The 16,581-nt window shown below is 45.4% G+C and overlaps 1 protein-coding gene across 1 annotated transcript; it reads left to right on the forward strand.

Moving 5' to 3' along the window:
- The first annotated feature begins 1,047 nt into the window (after positions 1-1,047).
- Positions 1,048-7,237, forward strand: LOC129086260 (immunoglobulin lambda-1 light chain-like). Its single transcript, XM_054592743.1, has 4 exons — positions 1,048-1,126; positions 1,230-1,540; positions 6,357-6,672; positions 7,140-7,237. Exons 1-4 carry the CDS (start codon positions 1,081-1,083, stop codon positions 7,235-7,237), a joined length of 771 nt encoding a protein of 256 aa, XP_054448718.1. The 5' UTR covers positions 1,048-1,080.
- The last annotated feature ends 9,344 nt before the right edge of the window (positions 7,238-16,581 follow it).

Consider the following 16,581-nt stretch of genomic DNA (forward strand, 5'->3'; position numbering starts at 1 on the left):
TTTTTAAGAGAGTTTTGAGAATTGTAATATTTCCCCTGGGTAAGGAAGTTGTTAATATTAGGGGGAGGCAGGGTGAAGGATATAGACGCTTTCTTGGCAACATTTCTGTACCTCTAAATTACTCTTAAAAAACTTGAAATAAAACTATGTCATTTCCTTCGCCGGAACTCGTTAATTCACACCATGCTGCACGGGATGCGCCCCGTAGGGACGGTGGGGGCCCCAGGGCTGGTCTTGTCCGTGGGCAGTGGGTGGTGAGGCCGGTTGGCAGGGTGTTCACAGACATCGGCCTCCACGTGGCTAAGAATAATCTCATTCAGGTGGCATGGACCTCAACGGAAAGTGTAAAAAAAATGAATTTCCACTCAGAATCCCAGCCGGAAGTGAAGCGGCGATAAGGACCAGCAGGCAGCGGTCCTCAATACACAGACACTTTATACCATAGATAAGGACTGGGAGCAAAGCAGAGCTGACACCCCTGCCTGACAGGCCGACGTCCCTCTGAGCACCCCAAGCACGGATCCCCCAGCCACTGCTCCTGGTGGGGGGCGGGCCCCAGTCCCGGCAACACCTCAGACACAACTCTGTGACATCCCAGGTGACTCGTTGCTGAGGGAGGAGCGACTGCTAAGATCCTGTGAGGAAGACAAGGAAGGGTGATTCTGAGGAAGGAAGAAACGTTCCCAGGGATGGGGTTGGATGTGGGATGACGTAGAACAGGTCGCGGGGGCCAGGGGTTGGAGAACACAGCGTTTCATCTTTGAACCCTCGGACTCTCCAGAGAGAAATCTAGGACTAAGGTCACCAGGGACGTGGGGGAACGGATTTGTGACACACGTCCATCCTCCTCACTCGACATCTCAGTTACTGTGCAGCCTGTCCAGTGTGAGATGCCAGCATCTGCCTCTTTCAAGGTCTCCCCCAGGGGACATCAGGGGGACACTGTGGTGGCAAGAGAGGAAGCTGATTTGCATGAAGCAGCTCCTCCTCCTCATGGGCCTGGGAGGCATGAAAAGGCCCCAAGGTCACCACCCCCAGCCCAGGAGACAGAGGAGGCCGCGTCCTGGGAGCGTCCCCACCATGGCCTGGACGGTGCTTCTGCTCGGGCTCCTCGCTCACAGCTCAGGTCAGACGAGGGGACTCTGCATCCTTGGGGGACACAGCAAAGCAATGTCTCAGGGTGACCTTGTCTCTTATAACAACACCCGTGTCTTTCCTGTTGATTTCAGGTGTGGATTCCCAGACTGCGGTGACCCAGGAGCCATCACTCTCAGTGTCTTCAGGAGGGACAGTCACACTCACTTGTGGCCTTAGCTCTGGCTCAGTCACTAGTGGTAACTACCCCAGCTGGTACCAGCAGACCCCAGGCAAGGCTCCCCGCCAGCTCATCTACAACACAAACAGCAGGCCCTCTGGGGTCCCTGAGCGCTTCTCCGGGTCCATCTCTGGGAACAAGGCCGCCCTCACCATCTCGGGGGCTCAGCCTGAGGACGAGGCCGACTATTACTGTGCTCTGAATACGGGTAGTAATACTTACACAGTGATGGGAACCGACGGGGAAGTGCAACCAAAACCTCTTCATGTGCTCAGAAGGGCTCAGCTCTAGTGACCCAAGGAAACAGACAGGGTGGGAATGGTCAACACACCAAGGGGAGGGGCTCCATGGCCTCATCGCCATATCCGGTGGCTCCATGTCACAGGCCTCCTCCAGTCGCCCCCAGGGTGTGCCCATCTCTCCCATGTGACGCTGGCACAAGGGCTTCTCCTCATCCCCTCTCCCTAGAATAGCGATGGGTGAAGACTGAGCTGCAAACACATTACCCATCAGCGAGGCTCAGCCCCCACCGCCCCCTGTGAGACTGTTTGTGCTCCAGGGGCTCTAACAAGATGCACGTTCATGTCTGGATTTCAGCCTGGGACCCCAGGAATGTTTGATTTGGCACGTAATGGCAGTGTTACTAGGAGGGTGCAGATAATGCAGTTCCCCTGAGCCTGAGGAGGCCTCCTGAGTCAGGACTCTGTGTGTGTGTGTGTGTGTGCGCGCGCGCGTGCACGCGCACACTCTTGTGTAAAACCTGAGTTTCAATAAGATCTTTCGTAAAGTATATTAGGAACACTAACGTGTGAAATACACCTCTACTCCTATTATTATAAAAGTATTCCTGAACACCTCTGCTTAAAATTAATCACATTAACATTGCAGGACACCATCACTCCGACTTCAACATTCATAAATCCAGGAGCATTAGAATCAGGTTTAAAACCTCAGGCTATCGCTGAAAACTCTAATGATTTTTACCTCCTTTTTAATTGAAAACTGCAGCCTGTCCGGCACCTGGAACCCAGGAGCCACACGAGCACTCAGCTCCGACACACACACTGGCCGCATGTTTCACCTTCGTCCCCCCACGTAGTCATTCTCGGGGCCCGATTCACAGGCACAGGTAGACGGACAAGCACACAACAAAAATTACTTTGCTTCAAAAAATGTGCCCTACAGTTCTCCCTCGGCATAAGGTAGGAGACACCTAGGCAGGGAGAGCCTCCATGTCCACTCTTAGGCCTCAGCTAGCAGAGCTCTGCGGCTTCTCCACCACGGCCTGGATTCACCCAGACAGGAGCCATCCTGCTCTTTCCTCCTCTCTCTCCTCCAATATATCATTTCTAGGACTTTCCCTCCTTAACCAGTGCTTTCCACGCCCTGGCTCTGACCTTGATTGGGACCCGACTCCACAGAACACCCAGGAAGAAGGTAAGAAAGACCCCCGCTGCGTAGCACCCCGTGGTCCTGAGAGCAGCTCCGGGGACCCCTGGGGCTCGGGCAGAGGCAGTGAGGAAGCCCTCACGGCTGCTCTGCCCTGGACCCATTTGCGTGCATAGGGCTTGACCGACACTTTAGCCTCCCTCTCTGCTTGGGAAATTCACTTTCCCCGTTTTCCCCCAGCACCTGTCTATGAGAATTGTGTGTCTCTCTGTGCCCTACCTGGTCTTGGTGCACAGCTAACATCTTCCTGCGTTACAAAACATTTCCTCGGTGACTTCCTGAAATATGAGAGTTTCTACATTGACACATGGTAGCAGAGATTCATGTGGACTTTAATCTCCAGGTTGTTCAGCATCACAGGTGCACTCGTAGTACGAACGGCATCTTCAGCTCCTCTGTCCCCACCCATCTCCTAACTCAGTCAGCTAGTTCTTGGTAGGCTGGGGCTCAGAGTAGGATATTCCATTGATGAAATGTTCTCTCTGATATCAATGGAAATACTAGCATCTCCATAGTTAGGGGCAGAGAAGCCTCTTATTATTAGAGAAAAGGTGAATAAAAGTATGGCCAGGAGTAGCAATCAGAGAGGACTGACACACGAAGTGCTGTGGGCATGGCTCCTAGAGCACAGTGTTCCAGGCCACAAGGCAGACGGTAGCCACCAAAGAGACTGTCAATCTATGCAGCCAAACTATAACCGCTGGGCGAGCAGAGGACTGAGTGTAGCCAGACTAATAAAGTGTCATTTTCTGTTGCTCAGTTTATGGACTTCACCCATTTTTCAAACCCAGAAACTTCTGGAATTTATGGTGGAACCTGTAAGGTAGTCATCACTGGACTAAAGTAAACGGTAACGATTCTTTCGTTGCTGCCCTGACGTGGCCTATGGTCGTATTATTGAATGTACCAGGTGGCGGGGAGGGCGGGCGGGGAAGGAAATATCCAAATATGTTGAGTGTTGTTGACCACATGATCCAATTAATACTCTGGAACGTGAGATCGTATCATGGCTGCAATGACTGCAGGGATGCTGGGTTCTGGTCTGGCAGACGCACAGCCTATAGCACATTCTTGAGCCCATCGGCTCACCCAGTGGATATATTCCCACAATGGATGGTTGAATCTCTACAGTTCTTTATTGGCCTGGAGAAAAGGCCAGGAAGTCACAGTGCTGGTCATCGTGAGGGCCAAGGAAAGCCTACGGAACTTTGCCTCGCTCCATTTTCTTCCAGATAGAAATTTTTAAAATAATACTATTATGGGGAAACAGCAGAGGTAGTGCTACACTCAATACTGCAGTGTGTCTGTCCCTGACATGTGCTCATTTCATCCACCAGTCTGGCTACTAAGCAACAGCAACCAACAACGAGTCCTTGGCTGCGCTTGGCGTGGCGAGCTCGCTGGCGCACACGGGCACTGTTTCAGGTCCACGCTGCCCAGCCTCAAACCTGGCAAGTGCAGGCTCTCCATGCCGTTCCGTTGTCAGCAAGGGGTACCAGGCGCTATTCTCACTCACAGGGAATGGACAGCAGGACACTCGAAAGTTCCCCCCACACTACTTGTACTCTGCCTTTTGGCCAACGTTTCCCCATCAAGACTGGACTCTCTGCCTTTGTGGCAGAACCTCACAGCGATACAGTACATTGCTGGCATCGACTCATTTGAACAAGATGAGCAAGAGCTAGGAGTACATCAACGTCCTTGGTAAGACATAGGTCTCCCGGGCCCAGTGGACACGCCCTGCGAGTATTCAGCCCCCTCGCACCACTGAGCCCACTAGTCCACTGAGGATTCCCCAGTCTATGGCATTGTTCGATGCCTTCAAAAATAAAAAAGTTAAATTTTACCACAATAAAAATATCATCCATGTTGTAGCACAGGGCAGTATCTGCTCTTGTTTCCTGAATCCTCGCCCGAGGATACACTCATCCACCTTAGAGAGAAGGGACGGGTGGGAGAGAGTGAGGAAGAGAAACATCAACGCGAGAGAGAAACACTGATCAGCCGCCTCTCGCACACGCCCCGACCAGGCACCGAACCCGGAACCCATGCTTGAGTCCTGACCGGGGCGGGGCAGGGTCTCCTTTTTCAAGACTGAATTCTATTCCATTGCGTATGTATACTATACTTTCTTTCCATTAATTTCGTAATGGACAGTCAGGTTGTTTCCCTATCACGGTGATTGTGAATAATGCTGCAATGAATATGGGAGCATAGATATCCCTTGAAGGTACTTACTTCATTTTCTCTGTATATATACCCAGGTATACCAAAAGCAGAGCTATCCCGTCTTTCTAACAAGCCTTCCACAAGGTCTACACTACAGTTTAGATTATATTTCACTTACTAGGATTTTGTCACATAGGAGACAAACCCTGGGAAATTTTAGAAGCCCATCCCATCCCTGTGGTCCAAGGGGGGCGTTAGTCTATGACATGACAGGACACGCCCTCCAGAGTGAGAAAAATTATTGCATCTCACGATGCCCACCCTTAATAAAGACATATGCACTTTGTTGGCCTCTTCAGTTTCCAGAAGCCCACACGCCACTGTTGGATATGCTGCGCCACCAGATTACCAGGCGACGCGGGGGCTACTAGGTCTAAGGGGGCCCAGAGCAGACAAGTGTCTGCAGCTGTGGTGCACGCAGCCGTGCCGTTTGAGTCCTGCCACCCCGCTGACAGAGGGGCGCGCACAAACCCCCACTCAAGTATTTGGCAAGACCTGGGAGAAAAGCCACAATGCAGTCTTCTCGTTTTCCAGAGCAGTAGTGAAGTAAACGTCGTTAAGAAAGAAAAAGAAAAAAGAAATACATTCTGAAATGCTACTAGGCTCCGGCAGAGGTCGTGCGCCTGAACCATGGGACAGTCAGCTACCTCTGTGACAAGCCATCCACATTGTTGGGTGCTTTCCTGAGGAACCTGAGCTAAGGCAGCACAAGAACCCAAGACCTAGCCTCTCTGCTCAACGTACACGCCTACTATGTGTGCATTGGAATAAAAGAGAGGCAGTCATTCATTCATGCTCCCCTCCCCCAAATTCCTCCATCCAAGTCCTCCCTGAGGAATCACAGGCATTTAGTCTGACCCACTGAGAGAGCCTGAAACTCCAGACCAGAGCAAAGAGGGGCTGCGCTAGGGAAAGCCCTGCAGGAGTGCATCTGTGTATCGGTGGTATTTTCACTAGGGACACTAGAGGGGGCTGTGGGCCAGTGCCTGGGAAGGCAAGCTCAGCTGGGAACTGGCCCTACATGCCCTGGGTCCCTCTACCACGTGGCCGCGTATGCCGGGCAGCTGAGAGGCTGTGACCAGATCGCACAGCTAAACAGGGCGCATTTGCACGGCAGCCCCACCCCCACACGGGGAGGCGATATAAGGAGAGCTGTGCGGGCTGACCCTGTGCCGCGGGGTCTTGAGGAGCACAGCGGGGAGGCATCTACACCATGGCCTGGGCTCCTGTCCTGCTCACACTTCTGGCTCACTGTGCAGGTCAGGGTGACTCTCTGGGCTGGGGAGGCCACACGGCCCCTTCGTGACGCCTGTCCCCATTCCTGACCTTTGGTCTCTCACCTGTTTCAGGGGCCACGTCCCAGGCTGTGGTGACTCAGGAAGCTTCACTGTCCACGACTCCTGGAGGGACGGTCACACTCACCTGTGGCTCCAGTGCTGGGGCCGTCACCACCAGTAACTATGCCAGCTGGGTCCAGCAGAAGCCCTCCCAGACGCCCAAGGCTCTAGTAGGTGGTACCAGCAGTCGCGTACCCGGGGTTCCGGCCAGGTTCTCCGGCAGCCTGCTTGGAAACAAGGCCGCCCTCACCATCACGGGGGCCCAGCCCGAGGACGAGGCCGAGTACTACTGTGCTCTGTGGCACAGCAACTATTTCCACAGTGACAGATGCAGGCGGGGAAGTGAGACATCAACCCCTGGGTTCGGCCACACCTCTGCCCCTTTCTGTGTATGCAAAGTGAATACAAGGCCTAGGAAATGTGTGTTCTATGTGAGAGGTATGTGAATCTTTGGGGACCATAGGACAGGCTATTGTTAAAGACATCCCCCAAAGACCCCACCTCCTGGTGTTCATGCTCTTGTGTTAGCCCATCCCTTGAGTGTGGACTGCACTGCATGAAGTGGTGGTGAGTTTGGGGATTTCAAGATGGAGGAAAAAGGCAAAAAGTAGTTATGAGATGACAGTAACACAAAGGGAGCTTTATTGGGTGGCACTTAGAAAGATAAGATGAGAAGTAAAGTGCCTCACAGCTATAAATAATCCTCTGGATACAGTGGCACAGGGCCAGCACACAGAGAAGAGGGCGAAGATCTCCCAGGTAGGAAGGGAATTGGTGAAGGGCTCACGTGTCTTCTACATGCCTCTCAGCTGCACAGCCAGGCACCTCTGGATCAGACAGCTACAAAGGGCAGCAGCAGATCGTGGCCCACCAAAGCCCAACCAAGCATTTTCTCATCTACAGTTAGTCCACACTGAGTGCAGTTTCATGGGGTATGCAAAGCAGACAGGCTCTAAATGGATACTCATATGTTCATTTGGTCTATATTTTAAAAATTGGATGGGTAAAAGTGATGTTAGTTGCAGGCAGGCTTAAGCTAATGGTCATAGCATGCTGTGAAGCAGTGAACAACATAGTGGCCAAGATATAGAGGCATCTGTAGCCTGTTATCTAACAACTGAGTTCTAACAAATGGGACACAGGACTGAGATGGAATGTCACCTCTGATACTAGGTTATAGAATGAGAATGGCCTGTCTTGGTTGTTTTCTCTTCATTTCTCTTGGATTGCTTGTCCTGGGAGGGGCAAGATACCCTGCCTAAGGTGACCTAGGGGAGAAGCCCACCTTGTGAGGAACCAAGGCCTGCAATTGCCACGTGAGAAAGCAAATCCAACTGCTCCTGTTGAGCCTTTGCTGTGTGTGGCCCCTTACTGACAAAAGTAAACACTAAGCACTTTAGCAAGCTCTTACCCCTTTTTGGTTCTGCTCCCCATGTCCAACCTAGAGCATCCTCATTCCACAGGTATCATTTGTTATTTTAGGTACAGGTTGGTATGAATGTGCTTTTTAATTCTTCCTTTCTTTCCTCCTTTCCTTCTTCCCCTGTTCTCTCTCCCCCTTTGTACCGTCATTCCTTTTTACTTTTTACCCTAGTTTCTGTTGATAAGAAATCTGTTAATTCCATATTCTTAATTCCCATATCTTTTATACGTCTTCATTTATTGATCAAGTTCAATGAGTATTTATTGAATGCCCACTATGAGTCAGGCCGTGATCTAGGTGCTGAGGACACAGACAAATGACCTCATGGAGAATACGTGCTAAGAGGGAGACACAGACCAGAACGATAAATTCTGTAGAAGGTGGTACGTGCTGTGAATAAATAGAGGATGGAAATAAGGACTGACATAGGATACAATTTTAAATAATCTAGTTGATACGATGCTCATGCAAAAAGGGGGGGGGGGGGGATCAGCGTCTCCTTCCGTGCAGCAAATGCTGTCAATGCTTTGTTACCACTATTATTCTTACTTATATCTCTGAGAACATTGCACTTATTTTAAATGTCAGTATTCTATTTCATTAGATTTGTGTTGTTAAAATGTTGAATCAATACCTCTTTTTATAGTGTGTGTGTATTACTATAGGTGGCTGATTACTTTTGTGACCATTCCATGGGGATTTCACCTATCCAGATTAAAAAGGTACAAAGAGAAGACACTAAAGCCCAAGACTTAGCCTGTGTTACTGCCAGGGACAGAGCCCAGGTTTTCAGGACAGTAAAGTCTTCCTTCTTCTGTTGCTTTACCCCATCTGACTATAGGCCCCAACCCCATCTCCCTTTATGTCCTTCTGATATTAGTATTTACAGCTTGCTTATTTTTTTAAAGATTTTATTTATTTATTTTTAGAGAGAGGGGAGGGGAAGGAGAAAGGAGAGAAAAAACAGTGTGTGGTTGCCTCTCAGGCACCCCCAAAACTGGGGACCTGGCCCACAATCCAGGAATGTGCCCTAACTGGGAATCAAACCAGCAACCCTTTGGTTCACAGGCCAGTGCTCAATCCACTGAACCACACCAGCTAGGGCTACAGATTGCTTATCTTTATTGTCTTGTAAATTTAGGGCCTAGAGGAGGATGAGGAATGAAGGAAGAAATACTCAAATGTTGCCTGCTGTGCTGTTGATCTCTGATGCCCTGTTGTTAGGCTGCAAATTCAGTGTGGCCTGAGCTGGAGATAGACTGGCATGCAAAGGACAAGCAGCTGTGGAAAGGCTGCTGATGCCCCTGGAGATGAGAGATCAAGGGTGTGGAGCCATGGAGGAAAGACGTGGGCACCACTGACTTGTTCATAATCAGGAACGAATTGCTTTTCTTGACTGTTAGTCTGTACTCTCCCAAACATTCCTTTGAAGTTAAATACCATTGAAAAGGATAAGTATAACAAAAGTAATAAATGGCCAATGTAAAAATTATTTCATAATCTCACCATTTAGAAGTAACCTTTGCGCATATTTTGACAACATATACTATTGTCGGTAGAAATCAGGCTCTTCCACAGGATCACAAGAAAAGCATTTCACAGACCTATGCATGGGAGATTGTGATGTGGCAAGATTCAGGTAGAAATCTGCTTGTGTCCCATTTTTCTCCATCACACCACAGAAAAATCAGGGCGAAAGCAAAGGCCAGTTAAAGTTTCTTCTTGTTAAAAGTTCTTTGGAGCCCATGCAGCCTGCTGTGGGCCCCGGCAGCTGCTAGACCCACATGGTTACATGTTCCCAGGCGAGATAGAGTGCACGAACACACACACAAACGGGGTGAGTGTAGGTCACCGAGCGAGATAGAACTTTTTTGTTCTTTTGGGATTATATTATCTTGGTCTTGGGGAAAGACCAGGAGTTTTTTCAAATTAACAACCAATTTCCCAAGATTTTGCAGGCTTAGGATGGGTCCACCCCCTACTTAGACTAAGCCACTATGGTCAAGCACCTCCACCTTTGCCGTTTTGACTTCTGTTGCGCATGTGCTTACCTCTCTCTGCTCTCCCCAACAATCTGGTACTGGAGGGAGAGCAGTGCTCCTGGGGAGACTTCCTGTGTCCCTATGTTCCTAGGAATAAGTCTCCTCAACAGCTGTTCCCTGGAAAGTGTGAATGAGTCTGTAAAGGCTACAGCTTCCCGGGAGGCAAGCAGGCTAATGCTCCTTAGTTTCCCTGTACTCTTTTTCTTAGTAATCTCCAGAAACACTTTTTAAATATTTTAATTATTCCTTTCATCACTTCAGGCACTGATTTTTGCCAGTTTGTATGCCATAAAACATTGTAAACGTGTTTTATGGTCCAAAAAGAGGAGACAAAAACTGTAATAGAAATCAGTTATCTACAAAAAGAAGATAAATTATCTGGAAGGCTAAAAAAGAATCTAAGTTGTTACACTTTTTTGATGTTTGAACAATGTGAGTATATTATGTATTCAAAGTTTTTAAGTGTATGTACTTAATTCTACAAGAATCTCATTTCAAACTGGTCAGTGTCAACCACAATGGCAAACTAGAGCGTGGGAAGGTCACCACGACCTTTAACCAGGTTTTATTTCAATTCCTTGTGGAATATCATAAAGTTTCTAATGTTCCATTCTCCCTGTGATGGCCTCCCAGATGGCCCCCAAGGATTCCCTGCCCCCTGGTATTCCTGTGGTCCTCTCCTATATTACATCAAGGTTGGTCTATGTGACCAACAGTACACAACAGTAGTGATGGTATTTCATCTCTGAAGCTAGGCTGCAGCTTCTTCCTTGCTCTTTCTTAGATCATTAACTGCCAGAAGCCACATGACATGTCATGAGCACACAACAAGGAATTTGAGGCCTCCTGCCAGTGACCAATCAAGCTTAGAAGTTGATTGTGTTAGTCCATTCAAGCTGCTCTAACAAAATACCAAAGGTTGGGTAGCTTATAAACAATAGAAAGGTATTGTTTACAGTTCAGGAGGCTGGAAGTCTAAGGTCAGAGTGCCAACATGACCAGGTTAGGGCCCTCTTCCAGGCCATAGACTTCTCATTGTATCCTCACGTCGAAAAGGGGCAAGGGAGCTCTGTGACATCTCTTCTCTGAGAGTAGTAATCCCACTCATAAGGTTCTACCCTCATGACCTAATCACCTCCCAAAGGCCCCACCTACAAATAGCATCACATCTGGGGGTTAGAATTTCAACATGAATTTTGGGGGGATATGAACAGACCATAGCTCTAATCCTCCAGCCTATCAAGCCTTCAGATGATTGTAGCTCCAGCCAATGTCTTAACTGCAACCTCAGGAAAGCAGTAAAGCCAGAAACACTGAGTTAAGCCAAGTCCAAACTCCTGGCTCTTAAAAAATCACAAGATAAATAAAATTTTGTTGTTTTAAACTGGTAAGTTTGGGGTATTATTTTATACAGTAATAGGTAACTAATACAGATTTTCATACCTGGAGGGGAATGCTGCGGTAACACTGTACCTAAAACATGGAAGTGGTTTTGGAACTGGATGCAAACACTGGAAGGACTCTGAAGAGAGTTAGTACAAGCTTTAGTGGGGGGGAAAAACCCAAAAACAAAAAACTGGACTTTGAGACAGCTCCAATGTGGCTTAAAAAAAAGTGAAGAACACGTTGTTAGAAAATTGAGAAAGGAGTTATGTAGTGGCAAAAAGTTTAGTAACAGCACCTGTAGTGATATGGAAAGTAGAAAATGTACCTAATTAACTGAGTCACCTTCGAAGGTGAAACTGAATTACCTTTACCTTGATATGTGGACTGAACTTAGTGTCTCCCTTCTAATGAATAGAGTATCATAGAAATGATGAGTGAAACTGCCAAGACTAACTAGGTCATAAAGGCCTTGCAGACCCCTTGCTCACTCTCTTGGATCACTCGCTCTAGAAGCCAGCTAGCCATGTCTTGAGAACACTCAGGTAGCCCAGTGGAGAGGCTCATCTGGAGAAACTGAGGCTCCCTCCCAACAGCCAGCAAGGAGCTAGAGTTTCCTCTCATTAGCCATGTGAGTGAGCCATCTTGGAAGCAAATCCTTCAGCCCCAGTCAAGACTTCAGGTGACTGCAAGTTCATGAAACCCTGAAGCAGAACAATTCAGCTAAGCTACTCCTGGGTTCCCAGCTCTGAGGCACAGTGAGAGATAATAAATGTTTCTTTTAGCTGTTAGTTCTGTGGTAATTCATTATAAATCAATAGAAAACTAATACACTCCCAACTTTGAGCTCTGTCTTTAACCAGTGGCTCTTCCTGGTTAGTTTGGTTTTATAGCAAGATTCCTGCTGGGTCAGTTTAGGGATTCCTTATCACCCCGGTCTGTCTTCAGCAATAATCCAGTCAAGTTGGTTTGGCCAGAATCTATCTTACCCCTGAAGTTTCCTCTTTGTAATTTCCCATCCACTGACACCCACCCATTTCCTGGCTATAAATCCCCACTTTGCACTTCCTGGAGTCAGAGTTAAGTTCAGCATCTCTCATAAAACCCCGTAGAATAAAGTTTTCCTTACCATCTTTAACAGTGTCAAGAATAATTTTTCTTTAACATTTCCAAGTTTTGTTACTAGGAACTACTCCCAAATGAGTATTTTCATACCTTTACCTTTTATACTATATTCATTTTGAGAGACAGATTTTTAGATTAATACATTTCATATTTTTACCGTAGAACCAAAAGTCCTTTTAAAATAATTCATGCAGTAATTTGAAAAGGATGTGTATATAAGTAGACATGTCAGTGTATAACAAACACACACCCTCAAAGCTCCAAGAAAAACTTCATTCTCAGTAAAACTACAAATTAAGGCTAAAACTTTTAGCCTGCAAATGTTAATGGAATTAACTTACCAAAAAAATATGGAGAATTAGAACTTCAATAAAAATGAAAATATGCATCAAAATATTTGGAATTCAGACAAAGCTGTAAACAAAGTCAGGCAGTTTTAAATTCTTTTTAAATTTTTAAAAAGATTTTATTTATTTTTAGAGAGAAGGGAATGTAGGGAGGAAGAGAGGAAGAAACATCGATGTGTGGATATGTGGTTGCCTCTTGCACGCCCCCAGTTGGGGACCCTGCCTACAACCCAGGAATGTGCCCTGACTGGGAACTGAATCAGCCACCCCCTGGGTTCTCAGGCTAGCCCTCAATCCACTAAGCCACACCAGCCAGGGTTTAAATCCCTTAATACAGGGGCCAGCGGGGGGGGGGGGGGGGGGCTTTTAAAGTAAAAAGCCATAAAAAAAGAACAATCCACTAAAAAGTAGGTGTATAATGAATCAAGACAAAAATACAGAATAAAATCAAAACTACTTGGGATAATAAATCAAGAGTTGATACTTGGTAAAAGTAAACCAGAAACATTGATAAAATGGTGGTAAATCTAATGAGGGGAAAAGAAAATACATTCCAATAAGAGTAATGAAAAAGGGAATAATATGCTGAGTAGAGAGGATAATACTCAACCCCAAGTGGAACTATTTTTGCTTTAATAGAAAAGTTGTGAATCCAGCCAAGCAAAACCCTGGGTCAGTAAAGGAAAAGTAAATGATTATCTCAATAGATGTTGTAAACTATCTAATAAAACTAAATAACAATTCTCTTTCAATATTCTAAACAAAAATTCATTAAACAACGTACTTACTACCTTTAATAGTAAAGCATTTCTCATTAAAACCAACAACAAGAAAGTCTATTTTCATACCATCATTTAGATATCCTGGCTCAATGCAATAAGGTCCAAAGAGTTTACATGGTAGTACTAGAAATAAATAAATAAACTAAAACATGTCATGTTATTGATGAAAAGACAAACCCTAAAAAACATTTTTTTCAAAAGAACATTTTATTACTATAATTGCTATATTACTTACAATTTTTGGCAACAATAATAAAATTTATCTGAAAGAAAAAGCAAGCAAAATAGACAGGAAAATTCACAAGGGGTAATTACAAAATAGTAATCTTGACTGTTATTCAATATATTTGTAAATGAAACAAAGTGACATTGCCTTAAAAAATATAGAGGTATCAATAGAAAAACAGAGAAAGCTCCTGAAGGAACTCAACTCACTATATTTTCTTTTGGTTGCAGGCACAGAAATGGACTCAAGCTAGCTCAATTCTTAGAGAGAAGCAAAGTCCTTAATGATTATCCCTTCCCAGTTTTTGGTGAAAACCTAGGAACTTTAGATCAGAGAGAGAAGAAAGGAGAAGGGAGGCATAAAGTGTCTTTAGGGGGAGAAAAGGGACGAGGGCCGAATTTCATTGTCAGTGCCATTTCAAGAACATTGATAAAACTCAATGAATCAAAGAAAATGTCCAACAATTAGCTGAGGTAGCAAACCATGCAGGTCTAGAGGAAGAACATTCTAAGACAAAGAACAGCGAAGTCTTTGGATTGGAAAGAAATGTGATTTGCTTGAGGAAAAGCAAGGCCAGTGTGTCAAAAATAGTGCATCATTGGGGAAAACGGTAGAGCATGGTAGAGAAGGAAAGAGAGAAGAGGCAGGCAAGAGGCCATACCACTGAAACCTTGGCAATAAATAACAATTTGCACTCCTTAAGGGCATATTTTAGTAAAAAAGCATACAGTAGTTAACAGTTGATAAAACTAAGCAACCACAAACACATAGAACTAAAACATTTCATATTTTTACCATCAAAACAGAATAAGGGAGGTAAGTATGCAAAGTCTGAAGCTAGGTATACAGAGAAGTTTCCACCTGACACTGGAACGCACACATATTCTCTACACCAAAACAAAGGGGTTCAGGCTAAAATTTTAGCAAAGTGCCTCGGTCCAAGCAAACTAATTGAAAAGACCTAGTTAAATGTTCAAAGTGCAAATCAGTCAGTCAAGCACTGAGCAAATTATTACAACAGAATCTACACTAAGGATATTACCTAAATCATGGAGGATATACTCACAGCTACATTGTTTCTGTAGTTCTTCCTCCCTGCTTCTAAGAGGGATGCTAAACCCTCCATGATTTCACCTCCCAGCTCTTTGTGAAAGCTTAAGGAATTTAACTATATTAAGGAGGGAAGAAAGGAGTGGGGAGAGATAACGTGAAGGAGAAAGCAGGGGAAAAAAAGATCTCTCTTGGCTTAGATTTACCACCAGGATCCCAGATCCCTTGAGTGGTGCACAGAAGCTGCTGGTGTGTGGGTCGGGGGTGGAGGAAGGATGGCACCAGAATATGGCGAGGGAGGCCCAACCCTGGGAACCCACAGAAGCAGCCAAGGCTGCTGCTGTTCAGAAATCAATGCTCAGAGGGTACTCCACAGTTCTGCGGAAGAGCCCTTGGAAATGGCAAGGAAAAAAGGCCTCCCACATATGAGAAAAGTGGACAAATTAGACAAAGAACAGCAACTCTACAACCTAATACTTACTGAAATAAAAGGGTAATTTCTTGCACATTGGAATGGGTCAAGTAAGACCCAAACAGTATTAATTTCATAGAGTGAAAAATTGTACACACAGGAGAATAATAACTATTAATTGTAATACATTCATGTCCAACAAGGCAAGATATAAAACTACAAAATTCACATGTTCAATTAGGGTAAGATATACGAACAGAAAAAAAAAAATACATGAAAAAGCCCTACAACCAGCTTAAGTTTAGTGAGTCACTTGGGCTATTTTTATCCACTATACCTGCTGTTCTTGGATAAACCCCACTCCAGCTTAACAGAACTAAATTGAGCTCAGTCCATGAACTGGACAGATAAAATATGACCCTTTTCAGTTAAAATTATGGGTTCAGTGCAGTTCCAACTATAGATGCCAGTGCTTCTTTCCCTTCGGAAACTTTACTTTTTTACTGCAGTGGCTGTGAGGGACGTAGTTCACTCTGACTAAAGGCCAGCAGGAAAGGAGAAGGTAGGGAACATACCGAATTCCCCTGTGGATCACTGTAGGTCCACCGGCATCAGGCACCATTCTATTAACTCTGTTTCTCCAGCTGAAGCCAACGATACACTAGTTGTTTGATGTGTGCAGGGACCCTTCATCAAACATGGGCATTCCACTGAAATGGTTTTGCTTTCTCGGATGTACATGGGCTAGGTAAAGACACTCTGACACAGAATTCCTTATGCCTTAGCTCCAAGATAAGTGAATGCGTGCCTCTCTCAACTGGGCAAAAGAGCCACCGTTCTCCATTCGACTATCCTCCCACTTTCTGGTCCAATTCATGCCACAGCTTCTCCCTCAACTTCTCCACATTCAGGCTTTCGGAGCCACGTTATTTTAGGCCAGCACAACAGAGGCACTTCTGGGAGTTCAGCAGCAAAAAGGACCATGCCATAATAAAGCCATTCCAGTTTGACTAGAGTTAATATTAAAGTCTTCAAAATATGGAAAAGGTAGAAAATAAAATTAAATACTTAAACTCTCTCTATATGGGCAGAGTTTACACACTCACAAGTGACATGAAATAGCAAAATAATAAATAGGTTTCCAACTTTTTTCTTTCACATACATACATACACACACACACAAGCACCTTTTATGTGTTAAGCTACTTACAGTCACATAAAAACCAGATAATACATTTTTAAATAACATCTCAAAATTCACATCAAATAACTTTCATTAATTTAAAAAAACTCATAAATGATCCATTGGTTTCAGTATTTTTTAAGCTATTAAATAGTGTATGATTTGTATTTTTTGTTTATGGAGTTTTTGACTTTGATTAAAATACTTGCTTTAAATTTCCTGAAACTGGGATTCACGAGGTTGTTTTTTGTTTTTGTTTTTGTTTTTTAATTCTACTT

Source organism: Pteronotus mesoamericanus, unplaced genomic scaffold (genome assembly GCF_021234165.1).
Source record: "Pteronotus mesoamericanus isolate MK-2021 breed Mesoamerican mustached bat unplaced genomic scaffold, CSHL_Meso_final scaffold_371, whole genome shotgun sequence".
Lineage (NCBI taxonomy): Eukaryota > Metazoa > Chordata > Mammalia > Chiroptera > Mormoopidae > Pteronotus > Pteronotus mesoamericanus.

Coding starts and splice junctions, on each gene's coding strand:
- LOC129086260 (XM_054592743.1), top strand. CDS start 1,081: ATGGCCTGGACGGTGCTTCTGCTCGGGCTCCTCGCTCACAGCTCAG. Junction 1,541..6,356: donor CGGGTAGTAATACTTACACA/GTGATGGGAACC, acceptor GCCACGTCCCAG/GCTGTGGTGACTCAGGAAGC. Junction 6,673..7,139: donor TGACAGATGCAGGCGGGGAA/GTGAGACATCAA, acceptor CATGCCTCTCAG/CTGCACAGCCAGGCACCTCT.